Source organism: Theropithecus gelada, chromosome 7b (assembly GCF_003255815.1).
Source record: "Theropithecus gelada isolate Dixy chromosome 7b, Tgel_1.0, whole genome shotgun sequence".
In the NCBI taxonomy this organism is placed as follows: Eukaryota; Metazoa; Chordata; class Mammalia; order Primates; family Cercopithecidae; genus Theropithecus; species Theropithecus gelada.
Window position 1 is genome coordinate 36,881,089 of NC_037675.1, and position 24,389 is coordinate 36,905,477.

A 24,389-nucleotide genomic window follows, 5' to 3' on the forward strand; every position below is an offset into this window, starting at 1 on the left:
TCTGAGTATATGTGATTGATGACACCAGAGTTTATTGTCTCCATTTCTATTTTGAGAAACTCGAGAGATTGTTTTTCATAGGAAAAGAGTTTTATTTTCATTTTGATCATTCTGTATCAAACATTTAGGAGTAATCTTTAGAAGAATAGGTTAAGAACAAAAACTAGCAGTACAGTTTCTTTCTAGCTCTGAAACTCTTAATTTCTAATCTTTTTGGATATGTGTTGTAAGTGAGCCTTTTTATTTTTAGTCTTTAAAGATAAAGTTAGACTCACTTTTCAATTTTTTCTTGATCCATCTTATTAAATACAGTGAGGACAGAATTCCTGTAGGGAAGTGATAATGGAACTCCTCATTGCTAACATAATCAGAGTAATTGTGTTTGGTTGCAGGAATCTATAGAGAGCTCTGCTTAGAATCTGTAAAGAACAAATATGAATGTGAAATTCAAGCTTCTCGCCAGCATTGTGAGGTACTGTCATTTTGCATAACTTTTAAGCTAATTTCATCTCTTCAAGCCTTTTCTGAGTGTAGTCGTTAAAAAAGTAAACTAAGTAAAACAAAATTAAATAGTACTTTAGCTCATCATTTGTGTGTGATTTAAAAAAAAAAGAATAGAGTTACATTGGAAGCTGTATTGGAGATAGGACACAAAGAAAGGACCATAAAAAAAAACTGAGATAATTTTAGAAGTTTTGCAGCTGTTACTTTAAAAAGACTTTGCAATGATTATGTCACCTGGCATTATTGACAATATTAGCATAATTAGTATAATGTGGATTAGACTTACTTACAAAATATACACCCAATGGTGCAATTAGGATTTTGAGCTATAGAATTAGTTTCTGTCTGTTTAGACCTATTTCCACATCTTTGGGCAGAATTCTCTATTTATGGGAAAAAAAAGGTGTATTTTTCTATATGTTCTGTTTATTTTGCATTTAACCCATTTATGCTGAAGGTTGCAATTTTGTGTGTGTGTGAAAAATCAGATCTTGGTGATGACCTTGAGCAGTAGGATATAAATAATTCCCACAAGCTTAACATTTCAGTAATGGAACACTAGGCATAAATGGGTTAAAAATATTTATAGCATATAAAAAACATAGTGCCCACCAGGCATGGTGGCTCACACCTATGATCCCAAGAGTTTAGGAGGCTGAGGCAAGAGGATTGCTTGAGCTCAGGAGGTCGAGACCAGTCTGGGCAACATAGTGAGACCCCCCGCCTCTACAAAAAATAGAAAAATTAGCTGGGCATGGTGGCAGGTGGCTGTAGTGCTAGCTACTCAGGAGGCTGAGGTGGGGGGATTGCTTTCCCTTGGGAGGTTGAGGCTACAGTGAGCTGTGATTGTGCCACTGCTCTGCAGCCTGGGTAACAGAGTGACACCCTGTCTCAGAAATAACAGCTACCACAACAACAAACAAAAAAACCCCATAGTGCCCATTTTGCAGATAACTTTTTATCAAATCAAGACAAGATTATAGATATACAGGTAGAAATAAGAGGACAAGTTCTATAACGATTCTTCTGTCACTTTAATATGCCGTAAACTAAGAGTAGTTAGGTATAAAACGATAGAGCTCATTGTTTCATTTTCATAATTACAACCGAGATTGATTATCTTTTTGGCGTTTACTAGCTGCTTGGATATTTTTTCCTAAGAAGTGCCTGTTTGTATTTCTTGCCTTTGTGTTGGCCTTTAGTCTTTTCCTCATTGACTATATAAGTTCTTTATATATTCTGGCTATAAATGCTTTGCTGGTTATATACTTTGCAAATATTTTTGCCCAGGTGGTACGATGTTTTCACTCTTTCTGATCACTTGCTGCAAAGAAGTTTTACATTTTAATGTAGTTGAATTTATTATCTTTTTATTTATGGGATGTGTTTTATTTCTTTTGTTTTGAGACAGGGTGTCACTCTGTTACCCAGGCTGGAGTGCAGTGGCATGATCATGGCTCGCTGCAGCCTCTACTCCCCGGGCCTCAAGCCATCCTCCTGCCTCAGCCTCCTGAATAGCTGGAACTACAGATGCATGCCATCACACCCAGCTAATTTTAAAAATTTTTTGTAAAGAAGGGATTCCACTATGTTGCCCAGGCTGGTCTCAAACTCCTGGGCTCAAACAGTCTTCCTGCTTTGGACTCCCAAAGTGTTGAGATTACAGGTGTGAGCCAAGGATGTGCTTTTTGTGTCTTCCTATTTTGAGGTAAAAAGATGTGTTTTCCTTTAAAAGTTGACATTTTGCTTTCAACATTTAGATGGCAAAACTACCTTTAATTAGTTTTTGTGTATGGTATAAAGTATGGTTCTAGGCCGGATGTGGTGGCTTATGCCTGTAATCCCAGCATTTTGGGAGGCCGAGCGGGCGGATCACCTGATGGCCATTTTCACGGTATCGATTCTTCCTATCCATGAGCATGGAATGTTTTTCCATTTATTTATGTCCTCTCTTATTTCCTTGAGCAGTGGTCTGTAGTTCTTGAAGAGGTCCTTGACATCCCTTGTAAGTTATATTCCTAGGTATTTTAATCTCTTCGTAGCAATTGTAAATGGGAGTTCACTCATGATTTGGCTCTCTGTCAGGAGGTTGAGACCAGCCTGACCAATATGATGAAACCCTGTTTCTACTAAAAATACAAAAATTAGCTGGGCGTGGTGGCATGTGCCTGTAATCCCAGCTACTCGGGAGTCTGAGACAGGAGAATCACTTGAACCCGGGAGGTGGGGGTTGCAGTGAGCTAAGATCGTGCCATTGCACTCCAGTCTGGGCGACAAGAGCAAAACTCTGGGTCAAAAAAAAAAAGTATGGTTCTAATTTTATTTTTTTGTGTATATAGATAGGTAATGTCAACACTATTTATTACATACACCCTTATTTCCCCACAAATCAGCAATTTTCTCTTTTTTGTGTATCAAATGCCCATATATGAGCTGGCCTGTTAACTTTTTTCATTTGTTCCATTTGTTTCATTTGTTCTGTTTGGCTATTTCTGCACCAGCATCACAGTATCTTTTTCTATTGCTTTTAGTCTCATAAGTCTTGATAACTCTGTGACTTGATACTCTTACTTTTCTCTTTTTCTTCTCCTCTTCTTCTTCCTCTTTTTTTTTTTTTTTTTTTTTTTTTTGAGACAAGGTCTTATTCAGTTGCCCAGGCTGGAGTGCAGTGGTGTGATGATCCTGGCTGACTGCATCCTTTGCCTCATGGGTTTAAGTGATTCTCCTGCCTCAGCCTCCCAAGTTGCTGGGACTACAGGCATGTGCCACTATACCTGGCTAATTTTTTTTTTTTTTTTTTGTATTTTTAGTAGAGACAAGGTTGCACCATGTTGGCCAAGCTGCTCTCGAACTCTTGACTTCAGGTGATCCGCCCGCCTTGACCTAAAATGCTGGGATTACAGGCTTGAGCCACCATGCCTGGCCCCAATTTTATTATTTTTTTTAAGTAACAACTTAAAAAAATTACTTTTAAAAAAAATTATACTTCAAGTTCTGGGATACATGTGCAGAACGTGCAGGTTTGTTACATAGGTATACATGTACCATGGTGGTTTGCTGCACCCATCAACCCATCATCTACATTAGGTATATCTGCTAATGCTATTCCTCCCCTAGCTCTCCACCCTCCGACAGGCCTTGGTGTGTGATGTCTCCCTCCCTGTGTCCATGGGTTCTCATTGTTCAGTTCCCACTTATGAGTGAGAACATGTGGTGTTTGGTTTTCTGTTCCTGTGTAGGTTTGCTGATAATGATGGTTTTCAATTTCATCCATGTCCCTGCAAAGGACAGCAACTCATGCTTTTTTATGGCTGCATAGTATTCCACTGTGTATATGTGCCACGTTTTCTTTATCAGGTCTTTCACTGATGGGCCTTTGGGTTGGTTTCAAGTCTTTGCTATTGTGAACAGTGCTGCAATAAACATACATGTGCATGTTTCTTTATAGTAGAATAATTTGTAATCCTCTGGGTGTATACCCAGTAATGGGATTCCTGGGTCAAGTGGTATTTCTGGTTGTAGATGCTTGAGGAATTGCCACACTGTCTTCTACAATGTTTCAACTAATTTACACTCCCACCAACAGTGTAAAAGCATTCCTATTTCTCCACATCCTCTCCAGCATCTGTTGTTTCCTGACTTTTTAATGATCACCATTCTAACTGGCGTGAGATGGTATCTCATTGTGGTTTTCATTTGCATTTCTCTGATGACCAGTGATGATGAGCTTTTTTTCATGTTTGTTGGCTGCATAAATGTCTTCTTTTGAGAAGTGTTCATATCCTTTGCCCACTTTTTGATGGGGTTGTTTTTGTCTTATAAATTTGTTTAGTTGCTTGTAGATTCTGGATATTAGCCCTGTGTCAGATGGGTAGATTGCAAAAATTTTCTCCCATTCTGTAGGTCGCCTGTTCACTCTGATGATAGTTTCTTTTGCTGTGCAGAAGCTCTTTAGTTTAATTAGATCCCATTTATCAATTTTGGCTTGTGTTGCCGTTGCTTTTGGTGTTTTCATCATGAAGTCTTTGCCCATGCCTATGTCCTGAATGGTATTTCCTAGGTTTTCTTCTAGGGTTTTTATGGTTTTAGGTCTTGTGTTTAAATCTTTAATCCATCTTGAGTTAATTTTTGTATAAGGTGTAAGGAAGGGGTCCAGTTTCAGTTTTCTGCATATGGCTAGTCAGTTTTTCCAACACCATTTATTAAATAGGGAGTCCTTTCCCCAATGCTTGTTTTTGTCAGGTTTGTCAAAGATCAGATGGCTGTAGATGTGTAGTGTTATTTCTGAGGCCTCTGTTCTGTTCCATTGGCCTATATATCTGTTTTGGTACCAGCACCATGCTGTTCCGGTTACTGTACCTTTGTAATATAGTTTGAAGTCAGGTAGCATGATGCTTCCAGCTTTGTTCTTTTTGCTTAGGATTGTCTTGGCTATATGGGCTCTTTTTTGGTTCCATATGAACTTTAAAGGAGTTTTTTCTAATTCTTTGAAGAAAGTCAATGGTAGCTTGATCAGAATAGCATTGAATCTATAAATTACTTTGGACAGAATGGCCATTTTCACGATACTGATTATTCCTATCCATGAACATGGCATGTTTTTCCATTTGTTTGTGTCCTCTCTTATTTCTTTGAGCAGTGGTTTGTAGTTCTCCTTGAAAAGGTCCTTCACATCCCTTGTTAGTTAGATTCCTAGGTATTTTATTCTCTTTGTAGCAATTGTGAATGCGAGTTCACTCATGATTTGGGTCTCTGTCTATTATTTGTGTATAGGAATGCTTGTGATTTTTGCACATTGATTTTGTATCCTGAGACTTTCCTGAAGTTGCTTATCAGCTTAAGGAGATTTTGGGCTGAGATGATGGGGTTTTCTAAATATACAATCATGTCATCTGCAAACAGAGATAATTTGACTTCCTCTCTTCCTATTTGAATACACTTTATTTCTTTCTCTCACCTGACTGCCCTGGCCAGAACTTCCAATGCTATGTTGAATACAAGTGGTGAGAGAGGGCATCCTTGTCTTGTGCTGGTTTTCAAAGGGAATGCTTCCAGCTTTTGCTCATTCAGTATGATATTGGCTGTGGGTTTGTCATAAATAGCTCTTATTATTTTGAGATACGTTCGTCAATACCTAGTTCATTGAGAGTTTTTAGCATGAAGGGGTGTTGAATTTTATCGAAGGTCTTTTCTGCATCTATTGAGATAACCATGTGGTTTTTGTCATTGGTCCTGTTTATGTGATGGATTACGTTTATTGATTTGTGTATGTTGAACCAGCCTTGCTTCCCAGGTATGAAGCCGACTTGATTATGGTGGATAAGCTTTTTATGGGCTGCTGAATTCGGTTTGCCAGTACGTTATTGAGGATTTTCATATTGATATGAATCAGGGATATTGCCCTAAAATTTTCTTTTTTTGTTGTGTCTCTGTCAAGTTTTGGTATCAGGATGATACTGGCCTCATAAAATGAGTTAGAGGATTCCCTCTTTTTCTGTTGTTTGGAATAGTTTCAGAAGGAATGGTACCAGCTCCTCTTTGTACCTCTGGTAGAATTTGACTGTGAATCCATCTGGTCCTGGGCTTTTTTTTGGTTGGTAGGGTATTAATTAGTGCCTAAATTTCAGAACTTGTTATTGGTCTATTCAGGGATTCGACTTCTTCCTGCTTTAGTGTTGGGAAGGTGTATGTGTCCAGGAATGTATCCATTTCTTCTATGTTTTCTAGTTTATTTGCATAGAGGTGTTTATAGTATTCTCTGATGGTAGTTTGTATTTCTGTGGGATCAGTGGTGATGTCCCCTTTATTATTTTTTATTGGTTCTATTTGATCCTTCTCTCTTTTCTTCTTTATTAGTCTGGCTAGCAGTCTATCTAAAACCAGCTCTTGGATTCATTGATTTTTTTGAAGGGTTTTTTGAGTCTCTATCTCCTTCAGTTCTGCTCTGATCTTTGTTATATCTTGTCTTCTGCTAGCTTTTGAATTTGTTTGCTCTTGCTTCTCTAGTTCTTTCAATTGTGATGTTAGGGTGTCAATTTTAGCTCTTAACCATTGCCTCCTGTGGGCATTTAGTGCTATAATTTTCCCTCTAAACACTGCGTTAGGTGTGTCCCAGATATTCTGGTATGTTGTGTCTTCGTTCTCATTGGTTTCAAATAACTTATTTATTTCTGCCTTAATTTTGTTACTTACCCAGTAGTCATTCAGGAGCAGGTTGTTCAGTTTCCATGTAGTTGTGCAGTTTTGGGTGAATATCTTAATCCTGAGTTCTAATTTGATTGCACTGTGGTCTGAGAGACTGTTTGTTATGATTTCCGTTCTTTGACATTTTCTGAGGAGTGTTTTACTTCCAATTCTGTGGTCGATTTTATTTTTTATTTTTATTTTAACTTTTAGTTTATTTTATTTTTATTTATTTATTTTTTTGAGGTGGAGTCTCGCTTGTCACCCAGGCTGGAGTGCAGTGGCGCGATCTCAGCTCACTGCAAGCTCCGCCTTCCGGGTTCATACCATTCTCCTGCCTCCACCTCCTGAGTAGCTGAGTAGCTGGGACTACAGGCGCCGGCCACCATGCCCGGCTAATTTTTTGTATTTTTAGTAGAGATGGGGTTTCACCATGTTAGCCAGGATGGTTTCGATCTCCTGACCTCGTGATCCACCCGCCTTGGCCTCCGAAAGCGCTGGGATTACAGGCGTGAGCCACCGCGCCTGGCCTTTTTTTTTTTTTTTTTTGAGACAGAGTCTATCTCTGTACCCCAGGCTGGAGTGCAGTGGCGCAATCTCAGCTCACTGCAAGCTCTGCCTCCTGGTTCACGCCATTCTCCTGCCTCAGTCTCCTGAGTAGCTGGGACTACCTGCGCCCGCCACCACGCTGGCTAATGTTTTGTATTTTTAGTAGAGATGGAGTTTCACTTGTTAGCCAGGATGGTCTCAATCTCCTGACCTTGTGATCTGCCCGCCTGGGTCTCCCAAAGTGCTGGGATTACAGGCATAAGCCACCATGCCTGGCCTATGTGGTCGATTTTAGAATTAGTATGATGTGGTGCTGAGAAGAACATATATCCTGTTGATTTGGGATGGAGAGTTCTGTAGATGTCTATTAGGTCCACTTGGTCCAGAGCTGAGTTCAAGTCCTAAATATCCTTGTTAATTCTCTGTCTCATTGATCTGTCTAATATTGACAGTGGGGTGTTAAAGTCTCTCACTATTATTGTGTGGGAGTCTCTTTGTAGGTCTCTAAGAGCTTTCTTTATGAATCTGAGTGCTCCTGTATTGGGTGCATATATATTTAGGATAGTTAGTTCCTAACTATCTAGTTGCATTGATCCCTTTACCATTATGTAATGCCCTTCTTTGTCTTTTTTGATCTTTGTTAGTTTAAAGTCTGTTTTATCAGAGACTAGGATTGCAATCCCTTCCTTTTTTTTTTTCTTTCCATTTGTTTGGTAAATATTCCTCCATCCCTTTATTTTGAGCTTATGTCTTTCTTTGTACATGAAATGGGTCTTGACTCTATCCAATTTGCCAGTCTGTGTCTTATAATTGGGGCATTTAGACCATTTATATTTAAGGTAAATATTGTTATGTGTGAATTTGATCCTGTCATTATGATGCTATCTGGTTATTTTGCTTGTTAGTTGATGCAGTTTCTTCATAGCGTTGATGGTCTTTACAATTTGGTTTGTTTTTGTAGTGGCTGGTACCAGTTTTTCCTTTTCATATTTAGTGCTTCCTTCAGGAGCTCTTGTAAGGCAGACCTGGTGGTGACAAAATCTCTCAGCATTTGCTTGTCTGTAAAGGATTTTATTTTTCCTTTGCTTATGAAGCTTAGTTTGGCTGGATATGAAAATCTGGGTTGAAAATTCTTTAAGAATGTTGAATATTGGCCTGCACTCTCTTCTGGCTTGTAGGGTTTCTGCAGAGAGATCCGCTCTTAGTCTGATAGGCTTCCCTTTGTGGGTAATCCGACCTTTCTCTCTGGCTGCCCTTAACATTTTTTCCTTCATTTCAACATTGGTGAATGTGACAATTATGTGTCTTGGGGTTGCTATTCTCGAGGAATATCTTTGTGGTGGTCTCTGTATTTCCTGAATTTGAATGTTGGCCTGGAAGTGCTCTTGGATAAAATCCTGAAGAGTTTTTTCCAACTTGGTTCCATTCTCCCTGTCACTTTCAGGTACGCCAGTCAGACGTAGGTTTGGTCATTTCATGTAGTCCCATATTTCTTGGAGAGTTTGTTCATTGCTCTTATTTCTTTTTTCTCTAATCTTGTCTTCATGCTTTATTTCATTAAGTTGATCTTCAATCTCCGATATCCTTTCTCCTCTTGATCGATTCGGCCATTGATACTTGTGGATGCTTTATGAAGTTCTCATGCTGTGTTTTTCAGCTCCATCAGGTCATTTATGTTGTTCTCTTAACTAGTTATTCCAGTTAGCATTTCCTGTAACCTTTTATCAAGGTTCTTAGCTTCCTTGCATTGGGTTAGAACATGCTCTTTTAGCTTGGAGGAGTTTGTTATTACTCACCTACTGAAGCCTACTTCTGCCAATTCATCAAGCTCATTCTCCATCCAGTTTTGTTCCCTTGCTGGTAAGTTCCCTTACTGGTAAGTTGTGATCTTTTGGAGGAGAAGAGGCGTTCTGGTTTTTGGAATTTTCAGCCTTTTTGCACTAGTTTTTCCTCATCTTCGTGGGTTTATCTACCTTTGGTCTTTGATGTTGGTGACCTTTGGATGAGGTTTCTCTGTGGACATCCTTTTTGTTGACGTTGATGCTATTCCTTTCTGTTCGTTAGTTTTCCTTGTAACAGTCAGACCCCTCTGCTGCAGGTCTGCTGGAGTTTGCTGGAGGTCCACTCCAGACCCTGTTTACCCGGGTATCACCAGTGGAGGCTGCAAAACAGCAAAGATTGCTGCCTGTTCCTTCCTCTGGAAGCTTTGTGCCAGAGGGGCACCCACCAGATGCCAGCCAGAGCTCTCCTGTATGAGGTGTCTGTCCACCCCTGCTAGGAGGTATCTCCCAGTCTGGAGGCATGGGGTCAGGGACCCACTTGAGGAGGCAGTCTTTCTCTTAGCAGAGCTTGAGTGCTGTGCTGGGAGAAGATCCACTGCTCCCTTCAGAGCTGGCAGGCAGGAATGTTTATGTTTGCTGAAGCTGCGCCCACAGCCACACCTTCCCCCAGGTGCTCTGTCCTAGGGAGATGGGAGTTTTATCTATAAGCCTCTGATTGGGGCTGCTGCCTTTCTTTCAGGGATGCCCTGCCCAGAGAGGAGGAATCTAGAGAGGCAGTCTGGCTCCAGTGGCTTTGTGGCACTGCCGTGGGCTCTGCCCAGTTGCAACTTCCTGGTGGCTTTGTTTACACTGTGAGGGGAAAACTGCTTACTCAAGTCTCAGTAATGGCGGACGCCCCTCCCCTCACCAAGCTCAAGTGTCCCAGGTCAACTTCCGACTGCTGTGCTAGCAGGGAGAATTTCAAGCCATTGCATCTTAGCTTGCTGGGCTCCTTGGGAGTGGCATCTGCTGAGCAAGACCACTTGGCTCCATGGCTTCAGCCCCTCTTCCAGGGGAGTAAATGGTTGTTTCTCACTGGCGTTCCAGGTGCCACTGGGGTATGAAAAAAAGCTCCTGCAGCTAACTCGGTGTCTGCCCAAAAGGCTGCCCAGTTTTGTGCTTGAAACCCAGGGCCCTGGTGGCATAGGAAACTGAGGGAATCTCCTGGTCTGTGGGTTGTGAAGACCATGGAAACAGCCTAGTATCTGCGTCAGAATGCACCATTCCTCACTGCATAATCCCTCCTGGCTTCCTTTGGCTAGGGGAGGGAGTTCCCCAACACCTTGTGCTTCCCAGGTGAGGTGATGCCCCACCCTGCTTTGGCTCGCCCTCTGTGGGCTGTACCCACTGTTTAACCAATCTCAATGAGATGAACAAGGTACCCTCATTGGAAATGCAGAAATCACCTGCCTTCTGCGTTGATCTTGCTGGGAGCTGCAGACCCAAGCTGTTCCTATTTGGCCATCTTGCCAGCCACCGCCAAAAAATTACTTTTGTGTGGTGGTGCGTGCCTGTAGTTCCAGCTACTTGAGTTGCTGAGGTGGGAAGATTGCTGAGTCCAAGAGTTCAAGACCAGCCTGGGCAACATAGCAAGACTACATCACTAAAAAAATTACTTTTTATTTTTTGCTGCTATATCAAAAATAATTTTGTATGTTGATATCACATCCAGCAACCTTACATACCTCTCTTTTTTAATTAATTTTTTTTTTTAGAGACATGGTCTCACTGTATCGCCCAGGCTGGGCGGTGGCCCGATTATAGCTCACTGCAGCCTTGAACTCCCCTGCTTAAATGATCCTCCCACCTCAGGCTCCTAAGTAGTTAGGACTATAGGCATATGCCACCACACCCAGCTAATTAAAAAATTTTTTTTGTAGAGATGGGATCTCACATATTGCCCAGGGTGGACCTCTGTTCTTAATTCTAATAATTTGCATGCAGATTTTCGTATTTTCCATGTAATAATGTCATTTGTGAATAATAGCAGTTTGTTTCTTTTATTCTCATCTTCCTCTGCTTGTTCTGTTTGTTTTAATGGTACTGATAGGACCTCCAATACAACATGGAATAGAAGCAGTGAAAGCAAACATCGTTGTTATGTTCTTGATCTTAAGGGAATGCTTCTAACAGTTTTCCAATAAGTATGATATTTTCTTTTGAGTTTTGGTAAATACTATTTGTCATGTTAGGGAAATTTCCTCTTCTTTTTTTCTCAGAAATTTTACGAATAGTTAAATTTTATTAAATGCTTTGTCTGCATCTATTGAATTAGTCATGGTTTTATTCTCATGATCTATTGCTGTAGTGTCTTAGGTTGTTAATGGATTTCCTAATGTTAAACCATTCTTGGATTCCAGGAATGATTCTTTTTCTTCTGTGTTTGCAAGTGAGATTTAATTGATTTAATTGTCAATTCTTGTACTGTCTTTTATTTGATTACAAGATTCATAAACTCAGTTAAGAATATTCTGTATTTTTCTCTCCCACAGAAGTATATAGTTAAGAGTGCAGTAGTTCCATGAGTGTTTCGTACATCTGGTCTTTGTGATATATATACACACACACACATTTTTTAGAGATGGGGGTCTTACTGGGTTGCCCAGACTGGAGTGCAGTGGCTATTCCCTAGCATGATCATAGTGCACTGTAGCCTTGAATTCCTGGCCTCAAGCAGTCCTCCCATCTTAACCTCCCGAGTAACTGGGACTGTGTCACTGCACCTGGCTATGATATGGATTTTTAATAGTGTCACACTCAATAAGTTGTAAGAAAGTACATAGAACTCATTTTGGTGAACTATTTGAGAGTGAGTTTACAGCATGATGCACTATTACCCCTGAGCCCTTTAATGTATGTTAGAAACAAATGAGGAACATTCTTTTATATAACCAAAGTATAGTCATCAAAATCAGGAAATGGGTTGGGTGCAGTGGCTCATGCCTGTAGTCCTAGCGCTTTGGGAGCCTGAGGTGGGAGGACTGTTTGAGCTCAGGAGTTTGAGACTAGCCTGGGTAGCAAAGCAAAGACCCTGTCCCTACAAAACAAAACAAAAAAACTGGGCATGGTGGCACACACCTGTAGTCCCAGCTACTTGGGAGACTGAGGCAGAGGGTTGCTTGAGCCCACGATGTTGAGGCTGCAGTGAGCCATGATCATGCCACCGCACCGCAGCCTAGGTGACAGAGTGAGATCCTGTCTAAAAAAAAAGAAAAAGAAAAAAATCAGACCACATATTGTCATTGTCATTGCATTTAGTTTTCATGTCTTTTTAGTCTCCTTCAATGTGAAACAATTCCTTAGTCTTATCTAAACTTTCATGATCTTTATATTTTTGAAAATTTCAGGCCAGTTATTTTGTAGAGTGTTCCTCAGTTTTGAGTTGGTCTGCTATTTCTTCATGATTCGAATCAGGTTTTGCATCTGGCAGAAAAATCCCAGCAGTGATGCTGTGTTCTTCTCATTGAATTCTGTCAAGCAGTACACAGTTTTGATATGTACCATTATTGGTGATATCCACTTTGATCACTTGATTTAAGTGATGTCTTCCAGGTTTCCCCAGGTAAACTTACTTTTTTCCCATTGTGATAAATATTTTGAGAAGGACTTTGAAACTATGCAAATACCTTGTTCCTCATAAAACATTCAATTAATTAATTTATATAAATATGGACTCCTTTTTGAAACTCATTTTTTGGTCTACTTTATCTTTTCCTTACTGAGAGAAACATGTCAGAATTTCTCTCTGTGATGGTGGATTTGTTTATATTGCTGTTTTTTTTTGTTTTTGTTTTTGTTTTTAAACAAAACAAAACAAAATGCAGCGTCTCCCTTTGTTGCCTGGGCTGGAGTGCAGTGGTGTGATCACAGCTCACTGCAACATCTGCCTCCTGAGTTCAAGCAATCCTCCCACCTCAGCATCTCCAGTAGCTGGGACTACAGCCATGTGTTACCAGCCTGGCTACTTTATATATATATTTTTTTTTGGTAAAGATGGAGTTTTACCATGTTGCCCTGGTTGGTCTCGAACTCCTGGGCTCAAGCGATCTGCCACCTTTGCCTCCCAAAGTGCTCAAATTACAGGCCTAACGCACTGCACCTGGCCATCTCTTTGTATTTTTTTTTTTTTCAGTTAGTTTTCTTTTTCTTCTTTTTTTTTTTTAGAAACAGGGTCTGTGTCACCCAGGCTTGAGTGCAGTGGCACGACCATAGCTCATTGAAGCGACAAACTCTGGAGCTCAAATGATCCTGCACCTCAGTCTCTCAAGTACCTGGTACTATAGGTGTGTGCCACTGTGCCCAGCTAATTTTAAAAAATATTTTGTAGAGATAGGGTCTCAGTTTGTTGCCCAGGCTAAGTTTCCTTCTTTATTTCCTAAAAAGTTCAACATACAATTCTCTTCAAAACAGTAGTCGTTCACCGTTTGAGATTTGGAGGCTAAAGGTACCAATGATGAGGTGCAATACGGTTAGCTATAGGCATAATGCTGTACAGCAGATCTCTAGAACTTAATCATCTGGCATACTGAGACTTTATACCTGTTGAATAGCAACTCCCCATTTCCCCCTCCACCATGCCTGGAAACCACCATTCTGTTCTCTGCTTCTGTGTGTCTGACTAGTTTATATACCTCATACAAGTGGTATCATCCACTATTTTCCTCTGTGACTGGCTTATTTCACTTAGCATGATGTCCATATGCTGCTGATAATGATAGGATTTCCTTCTGTTCTAAGACTGAATAATATTTTATGTATTGACTACATTTTCTTTACCCTATTCATCTGTCTGTGGGTATTTAGGTGGTTTCCACGTCTTTGCTGTTATAAACAGTGCTGCAATGAATGTGGAAGTACCAATATTTCTTTGAGATCCTGATTTCAATTCTTTAGGTTTAATACCCAGAAGTGGGATTGCTGGATTATGTGATTTTTTTTCAGGATGCTCCAGACTGTTTTCTTTTTAAAAAAGTAATTAATTTTAAATTGACAAATGTTTAAATTGTATATACTTATGGTGTACAGCATGATGTTTTGATATATGTATATGTTGTGGAATGATTAAGTCAAGGTAATTAACATAGCCATCACTTCACATTCCATTTGTTTTATGATGGGAACATTTAGAACCTACTGTCTTAGCAAGCTTCCAGTATACAATACATTATTATTATTATTAGTTTTTTTATTTTTAGAGATAGGGTCTTTCTATGTTGCTCAGGCTGGCCTTGAACTCTTGGCCTTAAGTGAGCCCGCTGCCTCAGCCTTCCAAGTAGCTGGGACTACAGTTGTGCGCCACTGCATCTGGCTATGATACGTTATTATTACCTGTTATAATATTATCCTGTACAATAGATCTCCAGAACTTATTCCCCATGTCTAACTGAAATTTTGTACCCTTTGGTGAACATTTCCCATACCCTGCCCCACTTCCCACTCCCACATTTCTTGGTAACCACCATTCTACTCTTCTATGAGTTTGATTTTTTTTAGATCCTACATGTAAATGAGATCATATTTATCTTTCTATGCCTGACTTATTTAACTTTAGTAATGTCCTCTAGGTTCGTTCATGTTGTCACAAGTGACAGGATTTCCTTCTGTTTTAAGGCTGAATAGCATTCTGTTGTGTGTATATATATCAATTTTCTTTATCAATTCATCCATTGATGGATACTTATGTTTCATCAGTGGATGAACTTAAGCCATATCTTGGAGGTGAATAATGCTGTAGTGAACATGGGAGTGCAGATACCTTTGACATACTGATTTCATTTCCTTTGGATGTATACCTAGAAGTGGAATTGCTGGAAATTGTATTTTTTTTTCTTTTTCTTTTTAAATTTTTTATAGAGACAGAGTCTCACTGTGTTGCCCAGGCTGGTCTCAACTCCTGGGCTCAAGTGATCCTCCTACCTTGGCCTCCCAAAGTGCTGTGATTACAGGCATGAGACACTGTACCCTGGCCTGTAGTTGTATTTTTAAATTTTTGAAACCTCTGTGCTGTTTTCCATAATGGCTGTACTAGTTTAAGTTCCCAACAGTGAACAAGGGCTCCTTTTTCTCCACACTCCTGCTACCAACACTTGTTATCTTTTGTCTTTTTGTTTGTTTTTGAGCAGTGTTGTTCTGTTGCCCAGGCTGGAGTGCAGTGACACGATCATAGCTTACTGCAGCCTCAAACTCCCAGGCTCAAGCAGCTTTCTCACCTCAGCCTCCCAAGTAGGTAGGACTGTAGGCATGTGCCACCACACCTGGCTAATTTTATTTTATTTTATTTTTGTGCAGATGGGGTTGTGCTATGTTGCCCAGGCTGGTCTCAAACTCCTGGCCTCAAGTGATCTTCCCAGCTTGGTCTCTCAAAATGTGGAAATTATAGTTATGAACCACTGCACCCAGCCTGTCACCTGTCTTTTTGATAATGGCCATTCTAACAGGTGTGGGGTGATAAATCATTGTTTTAATTTGCATTTCCCTGATGATTAATGATATTGAGCATCTTTTCACATACCTGTTGTCCATTGTATGTTTTTGGAGGAATATCTATTCAAGTCTTTTGCCTATTTTAAAATCTGATCATTTAGGCTTTTGCTACTGAATTGAATATTTTCTTTCTTTTTCTTTTTTTTTTTTTTTTTATGTTGACACAGTCTCGTTCTGTCACCCAGACTGGAGTGGTGTGATCTCGGCTCACTGCAACTTCTGTCTCCCGGAATCAAACAATTCTTGTGCCTCCCCAGTAGCTGGGGCTACAGGCATGTGCCACCAGGCCTGGCTAATTTTTTTTGTAATTCTAGTAGAGATGGAGTTTCAACATGTTGGTCAGGCTGGTCTCAAACTCCTGATCTCAAGTTATCCACCCGCCTCGGCCTCCCAAAATGCTGAGATTACAGGCATGAGCCACTGTGCTTGGCCGAAGAATTTCTTATATATTTTGGATATTACTGCCTTATCAGATATATGGTTTGCAAATATATTCTCCCATTTAGTAGGTTGCCTTTCCTTTTTTTTTTTTTTGAGACGGAGTTTCGCTCTTGTTGCCCAGGCTGGAGTGCAATGGTGTGATCTTGGCTCACCCCAACCTCTACCTCCTGGGTTCAAGTGATTTCCCTGCCTCAGCCTCCTGAGTAGCTGGGATTACAGGCATGCACCACCACGCCTGGTTAATTTTGTATTTTTAGTAGACGTGGTGTTTCTCCATGTTGGTCAGACTGGTCTCAAACTTCTGACCTCAGGTGATCCTCCTGCCTCAGCCTCCCAAACTGCTGGGATTACAGGCATGAGCCACCGTGCCCGGCCTTCAGTAGGTTGCCTTTTCACTCTGTTGTTTTCTTTGCTGTGCAGAAGCTTTTTAGTTTTGGTAGTCTCGCTTGTCTATTTTTGCTTTTGTTGACTGTGCTTTTTGTGTCATATCAAAGAAAGCAGTGCCAAGACCAGTGTCATGAAGCTTATCGTCTATGTTTTATTCTAGGAGCTTTATAGTTTCAGTTTTACGTTTCAGCTTTTACATTCAGCTCTTATGTTTAAGTCTTTAATCTGCTTTGAATTTATTTTTGTGTGTGTTGTGCAATAAGGGTCCAGTTTCATTCTTTTGCATGTGGATATCCAGTTTTCCCAACACCATTTTATTTTTGGATTTTAACATCAATTTAATAATCTCATTTAATATACAGCTCTCACAAAAGTTGTCTCCCAAAACATTATTTAGTTTTGTTTTGTCCAGTTTTAGTTTTCAGCTAATCCTGGACCCACCCAAGGATCAAGCACAGAATTTGGTTTCTTGTATCTTTTGTTTCCTTCACTTCTTAGCTCCCTCTTATTTATTGCTTTGCCTTTCCTGGTCTTGACATTGTTGAAAAGTCCAGGAAGATTATCTTAGATGTTTCGCAATCTGATTTGTCTTTTGCTTCCTCATGATTAGACTCAGATTTAATATATTTGGCAAGAATAGCTTATAGATAATGCCCTGTACTTCCCATTACCATCTGGTGGATTTGTTTCATTACAAGTTATTATTTGATCCCTTGGTTAATGTGAAACCACACAGGTGTTGGTCTACAGGAGAAAGGTTGAATAAACTCTGCTACTTTCCTGCAATGGAGTACCATGAGGATGTAAAAAGGAATGAGGAAGACCTCTATGAGTTGACATGAAGTGATTTCCAGATGTCTAAACAGAAAAGTATTCAAAAAAAAAAAAAAAAAAAAGGCCGGGCGCGGTGGCTCAAGCCTGTAATCCCAGCACTTTGGGAGGCCGAGGCGGGTGGATCACGAGGTCAGGAGATCGAGACCATCCTGGCTAACATGGTGAAACCCCGTCTCTACTAAAAATACAAAAAAAAACTAGCCGGGCGTGGTGGCGGGCGCCTGTAGTCCCAGCTACTCGGAGGCTGAGGCAGGAGAATGGCGTGAACCCGGGAGACGGAGCTTGCAGTGAGCCGAGATCGCGCCACTGCACTCCAGCCTGGGTGACACAGCGCGAGACTCTGTCTCAAAAAAAAAAAAGGTGTAGATAGTGTACTACTCTTTAAAAAAGAAGGATAGAAATATAAATGCTTGTCTGTGTTGCTTGCTTATTTTTGTGAAAAGAAGTACAAAAAGCTAGTAAAAAAAAACCTATAGGAGACCTATAGGAGACCTACAGGAGAGAGAGAGGAAGGTCAAGAAGACAGGAGGAGGAGGTTAAGATTTCTTTTAAGAATTCCTTGGCATGTGGTTTTAGCTTTTAAGCATACAGGTGTTTTTCATAGAAAATATAATAAATTAAATTGAGAGAAATAAGTGTTGGAAAGGATGTGGAAGAAAGGAAACCCCTGTGTACTGTTGGTGGGAATGTCAATTGGTGCAGCCATTTTGGAAAACAGTATGGCGGTGCCTCAGAAAATTAAAAGTAGAGCCACCATGTGAGCCAGCAACCCCACTTCCAGGCATACACCTGAAGAAAACGAAACCAGTAGCCCAGAGATATGTGCACTCCCTTGTTCATTGTAGCATTCAAACACCATCTTTTGAAAAGACTGTTTTTTTCCCATTGTGTATTCTTGACACCCTTGTTGAAGATCACTTGACTATACATGGATGGGTTTATTTCAAGGCTCCCTATTCTGTTCCATTGGTCTGTATGACAGTACTATACTGTTTTGATTATCGTAGCTTTGTAATATATTTTGAAATGAAGTAATGTGATGGTTCCAGCTTTGACTTGATCGGCATCATTTTGGCTATATGGAGTCCTTTGTGGTTCCTTTATGAATTTTAGGATTGTTTTCTCTATTTCTGTAAAAAATGCCACTGTCATGGCAGAAGGTGAACCAGATAAAAGAAAAACCCACTGAAATTATTTTTTGATGAGACAATGTCTTGCTCTGTCACTTAGGTTGGAACGCAGTGGCATGATCATACCCACTGTAGCCTTAAACTCGTGGACTCAGGTGATCCTCCCAAGTCAGTCTCCTAATTATAATAGTTGGGACTACAGGCATGTGCCACCATGCATAACTCCACTGGTGTTTTGATAGGGGTTGTAATGAATCTGTAAATCGCTTTGAGTAGTATTGACATTGTAACAATATAAGTCTTCCAATCCACGAACTGTGATGTCTTTCCATTTGTGTCTTCTTTAATTTCTTTTATTGATGTTTGTTGTTTTCAATATACAAGTCTTTCAGCTCTTAGGTTAAATTTATTCCTAATTGTTTTATTCCTAATTGTTTATTCCTAATTGTTTTATTGTTGTGATTGTAAATGGGATTGTTTTCTTAATATCTCCTTATATTTCTATCAGTTTTTGCTTTATATCTGTATCTATCTATCTATATAGAGAGAGACTTTATTATCATACTCAGACATTTAAAAATTTTTATATCCTTCTAAAAAATGTAATATTTATCCTATTTTAATGCTCTTCTGTCCATGTTTCAGAGACAGAAAAACATTAAAAAGGGATTTAAAAAGTCTATTTTGTCTGATAATTAAAACGGCCACCTTAGTTTTATTTGGCATGGCATTTGTGTGATGAAATTTTTTTTCATTTTTTTAAAAACTTTTTTTCGGGCCGGGAGTGGTGGCTCACGCCTGTAATCCCAGCACTTTGGGAGGCCGAGGTGGGCGGATCACAAGGTCAGGAGATCGAGACCACGGTGAAACCCCGTCTCTACTAAAAATACAAAAAATTAGCTGGGCGCGGTTGTGGGCGCCTGTAGTCCCAGCTACTCGGGAGGCTGAGGCAGGAGAATGGCGTGAACCCGGGAGGCGGAGCTTGCAGTGAGCCGAGATCCGGCCACTGCACTCCAGCCTGGGCGACAGAGCAAGACTCCGTCTCAAAAAAAAAAAAAAAAAAAACTTTTTTTCTGGCCTTATATTTTATTTTATCACTTTTTAAATAGCATATTTCTTGATGATTTTTTAAAAATCCATTCTAACTACTTCTACTTTTTAACTGGTAAATTTAGTCCAACTATATTTATAGTGATTACTTTGATGATGATGATGATTTTTTGAGACGGTCTCATTGTCGCTCAGCTGGAGTGCAGTGGTGTGATTGTGGCTCACTGCAGCCTGAAACTCCTGAGCTCAAGCAATCCTTTTGCCCCAGCCTCCCAAGTAGCTGTGACTACAGGTGCAAGCCACCATGCCTAGCTAATTAAGAAAAAAAAAAAATTTTTGTACAGGCACAGTCTGGCTATGTTGCCCAGACTGGATCTTGAGCCCCTGGGCTCAAGTGATCCTCCTGCCTCAGCCTCCCAAAGTGCTGGGATTTAGGCATGAGCCACTGTGCCCAACCCATATTTTGATATTTAATGCTAACATATTTTGAGTTTTCCATTTGTTCTGATTTGTGCTTTTTAATTCCTTCATAACTTTTTTGGAGGGGCTAATTTATCAAGTTTTAAAAATGTTGTCATAAAGTTATATCCTCTACTTCTGTTAGTGATTACCCTCATACCTTCCATTTCTATTATTTTAATAATTGCCTTAAATTTTCAGCATGCATATGTATATTAATAGAATCTAAAAATTATTAACTCTGCCCACCTTCTTACTATAAAGGACCTTAGAACCCTCTAACTACAGTTATTCCCTCCCAAATTGTAATACAAGTTATAGTTGTTCAGTATTTTAATTCCATCTTGCTTTTTCCCCTTCAAATGAGACATTATTTTGGTCTCATATAGTTAGTTCTTTTTAGGTTTATCCATGTTTTATTGGTTTCTTGCTCACTGTTTTTGAGTTACAACCCTTCCATGTAGGCTCCTTTTTACTTCTTAAAGAACATCCTAGGCATCTCTTCACTGAGTCTCTTAGTGGTAAACTCACTTTTTATTCGTCTGAAAATAGCTTTATTTGGAATAATTCTTGAAGGACAGTGTAGGGGAATATAAGATTCTAGGATGACAGTTATTTTCTCTTAAAGTTTTTAGGATCTTAACTTTCCACAGTCTGTGCTTAAGAGCAAGTCTGCAGTTATTTGTCGATAAGCTGGGTTTCCTTCTTACTGGCTGCATTTAAGCTCTTTGTTGATCTTTGGTTTTTCTACTGTGTGTCCCCATATAGATTATTTTTCTCACCTGACTTGGGTTTGTTGTGCTTTCTGAATTCATATTTTCCTTCAGTTCTGGAAATTTCTCAGCCATTATCTTTTCTGATATTTTTTCTGTTCCATTTTCTCTACTTCCTTCTTCTGGAACTCCGTATCTCTTTATTCTGTAAATTATTATCTGAAGTTCTTTGCTGTCTAAGTCTACTGTTTTTTATTTCTTCCATATCTCATAGCTTATTTCCTATGTTATGATTCTGACCTAAGGCAGACTATTGATAGGAATTCTGTGAGCATTGGTCTGAGGATGTAGCTCCTCAGTCTCTAGCTTTATTTCTGCTGGATTGTTTCAGCTAGACATCATGGTGTGCCACTAGCCAATGACTAATTTTGTGCTTGGGATTTCTTGGAAGGTGCAGGTAGTCTGTGTTTGAATTTCAAGTACATAGAAGTTATGCTTGAGAGGACATAGTTTCAGGGAAAACTCCTACCCCCCCCCCCCCAGCCCCTTACTGCCTAGGCAGAGACAGACATATTGTATTTCCCTCAGGTGGATCTTTTTAGTTTACTTTCACATTGTAGTCTTCCAGGGCTTTGTGCAGAGATCCCAGTTCCAGTTCCCTACTCTCATTAGGCCCAGGACCTTTCTCTTTTTCCCAGATAGCCCTGAAAAACATGCCTCTAGGTTATTGATACCAGCAAATTCCTTTAAGGAAGCCACAGCTTCATCAGGTTAACATGCTGGTTTCTAGCTCCTTGTTGATTTTGGGTGCTTGGGGATATCCCTTATTTTCTTCTTCTTCTTATTTTTTTTTTTTTTGTAGAGATGGGGGTCTTGCTGTGTTTCCCAGGCTGGTCTTGAACTCCTGTTCTTCAGCAGTTCTCCCACCTCAGCCTCCCAAAGCATTAGGATTACAAGTGTGAGCCATGTGTCAAGCCACAACTTTATTTTCTTAAGAGTTTAGGAATATCTTTAAAAGGATGTTTGTGATATTTTATCCAGGAAATCTGTCTAGGTGTGTTGGGTATCTAGTCCACTGTATTCTAAGAAGGAGAAGTCAACAAGTAGTATTTTTTACTTAAGCAAACACATTGGTCTTCTTTCTCTTCTATCATTTTTCAGCTTTGAAAGTCATGGAGATGCTAAATATTAACCTAAATGTCTTCTATTAATAGTTCAGTTGTGGCCTGACATTTTTATGTTTAACATGTAATCTGTTTTAAATCATCTATTATATGATTAATCTGAAGTTACTGGTAGTTCAAAGACATTCTAGATAGAGGAAATGAAGCAGGGTGAAAGGCAACCTATCCAAAATGCTGTATATTTTATATTTACTCTTGTCATTTTAATCCTTTCAACAACATTATGGAATAGGAATTTTCTCGATTTTATGAATGGGTTAACTGAGGCTAATAGAAGTTGAGTAATTTGCTTAGGGTCACAAAATTAGTGAGCAGCAGAACCAGGATTGAAATCATTTGCTCTTTCTACTCATTCATGCAGTTTACCATTTAATCTGAATGTCATTATTCAGGGCTTTTGATCTGCTTATTCTTTTGTTCTTACATTTGACTCATACGGAAATAATTCTGCGAGGCAAGGGAAGTGGAAAGAAGGAAGACACCCTGCCGATTGTCAGAATAAAAGTTTGTTTAGCAGCAGATAGAGAGGAGGGGCAGGACCAGGGACTGGACACGTTCACACAGGCATGCATACAGAAAGTATCCCTGAAACCACAGGGGCAAGCGGCAGCAGATGGTTTGTATCAAATTAAGGAAGGAAATCACATGTATAGAATATGACAATGTGCCAGACACTAAGACAGATGGAGATGCTTTATTTAGGTTATCTCAGTTAAGCCTCACCGCAGGGCTTGAGATGTGACTATTAAGATCTGACAGCAGGTGGTAGCAAGGTCTCAGTCAGAAGCCTTCAGTGGTGATGTTAGGATTCAGGTTCTTGAGAAAATTGGTGAAAAGTATTCAGGGGTCTGATCTTTTGGTTGTTTATTCACTTAATTTTTTTCTGATTATGACATTAGTAAACGACTATTGAGAAATAAGTCTAAAGAAAGATAAAATCAACTATAATCTTCCAACCAGAGGTAATCACTGTTAATAAGTATGTACTTTTTTTGGGGGGTTTTGTTTTTGAGACAGAGTCTTGTTCTGTCGCCCAGGCTGGAGTGCAGTGGCGCGATCTCAGCTCATTGTAAACTCTGCCTCCCAGGCTTAAGCTATTCTTGTGCCTCAACCTCCCGAGTAGCTGGGATTACAGCAGGCGTCTGCCACCACACTGGCTAATTTTTTGTATAGTTAGTAGACACAGGGTTTGCCATGTTGCCCAGGGGCTGGTCTCAAACTCCTGGCCTCAAGTAATCTCCCACCTCAGCCTCCCAAAGTGCTGGAATTACAGGTGTGAGCCACCATGCCTGGCCTATTTTTCAAAAACCAGCTGGTATGATTTTGAATGTACTATTTTGTATCCTAACTTATTTTCAAGCAGCATTTTATGAGCATGCTATGTCTGTAGACACTCTTCTGAAAAATTTGCTGTGGCCATGCGCGGTGGCTCATGCCTGTAATCCCAGCACGTTGGGAGGCCGAGGCAGGCGGATCACTTGAGGTCAGGAGTACATGACCAACCTGGCCAATATGATAAAACCCGTCTCTACTAAAAATAGAAAAATTAGCCGGGCGTGGTCACACCCGCCTGTAATCCCAGCTACTTGGGAGGCTGAGGCAGTAGAATCACTTGAACCTGGGAGGTGGAAGTTGCAGTGAGATGAGATCGTGCCACTGCTCTCTAGTCTGGGTGACAGAGCAAGACTCCGTCTCAAGGGAAAAAAAAAAAAAAAAATATATATATATATATATATATATATATATATGTGTGTGTGTGTGTGTATATATATATGTATATATATGTATATATGTGTATATATATGTGTATATATACACACACACATATATACACACACACATATATATGTTGTTAGCAAGTAATGTGTGTATATATTTTTGAAGGCATAGCCTTATAATTTATGATGAAAAACAGCAGTCTCCTGTCCTATTTTTAAATTCTATATCCCAGTGGCAATTATATTTCTAACTCATTTATCAGTTGCTTTGGATTTTTACCCTTATATTCCTTTCTTTAAAAAAATTTTTTTTTATAGAGATGGGGGTCTTGCTATATTGCCTAGGCTGATTTTGAACCCCTGGCCTCAAGCGATCCTCCTGCTTTGGCCTCCCAAAGTACTGGGATTATAAGTATGAGCCACTGCACCTGGCCCTCATATTTCTAAATAAAGCAGTTTTAAACATCATCTATTGGTTTCCTATTATGTAAGCTGAAGATTTTTCTGTTCCATTCTTCTAATACTGTTGTTACAATTTTTGTTTTAAATTTTAAATATTGTTTACTGAGTCAAGAGTTACATTATGTTTAAAATTTTTCTTGTGTAAATTTTTTTTTTGAGACGGAGTTTTGCTGTCTCCCAGCTGGAGTGCAGTGGCGCGATCTCGGCTCACTGCAAGCTCCACCTCCCAGGTTCACGCCATCCTCCTGCCTCAGCCTCCCAAGTAGCTGGGACTACAGGTGCCCGCTACCATGCCTGGTTAATTTTTTGTATTTTTAGTAGAGATGGAGTTTCACCATGTTAGCCAGGATGGTCTTGATCTCCTGACCTTGCGATCCGCCTGCCGCGGCCTCCCAAAGTGCTGGAATTACAGGTGTGAGCCATCTTGTGTATTTTTTTAAACTTTGGAATTAATACTTGCTTCATTTATTAT

General features: G+C 39.8%; 1 protein-coding gene across 2 annotated transcripts in view; it reads left to right on the plus strand.

The window, feature by feature from the left end:
- The window catches only part of BRMS1L (BRMS1 like transcriptional repressor), a 49,901-nt gene that overhangs the window by 8,487 nt on the left and 17,025 nt on the right, over positions 1-24,389 (plus strand). For both annotated transcript variants that reach the window (XM_025392202.1, XM_025392203.1), the window contains one exon: positions 393-472. In XM_025392202.1, the coding sequence (XP_025247987.1) occupies positions 393-472 (80 nt within the window). The remainder of the gene's footprint in view (positions 1-392; positions 473-24,389) is intronic.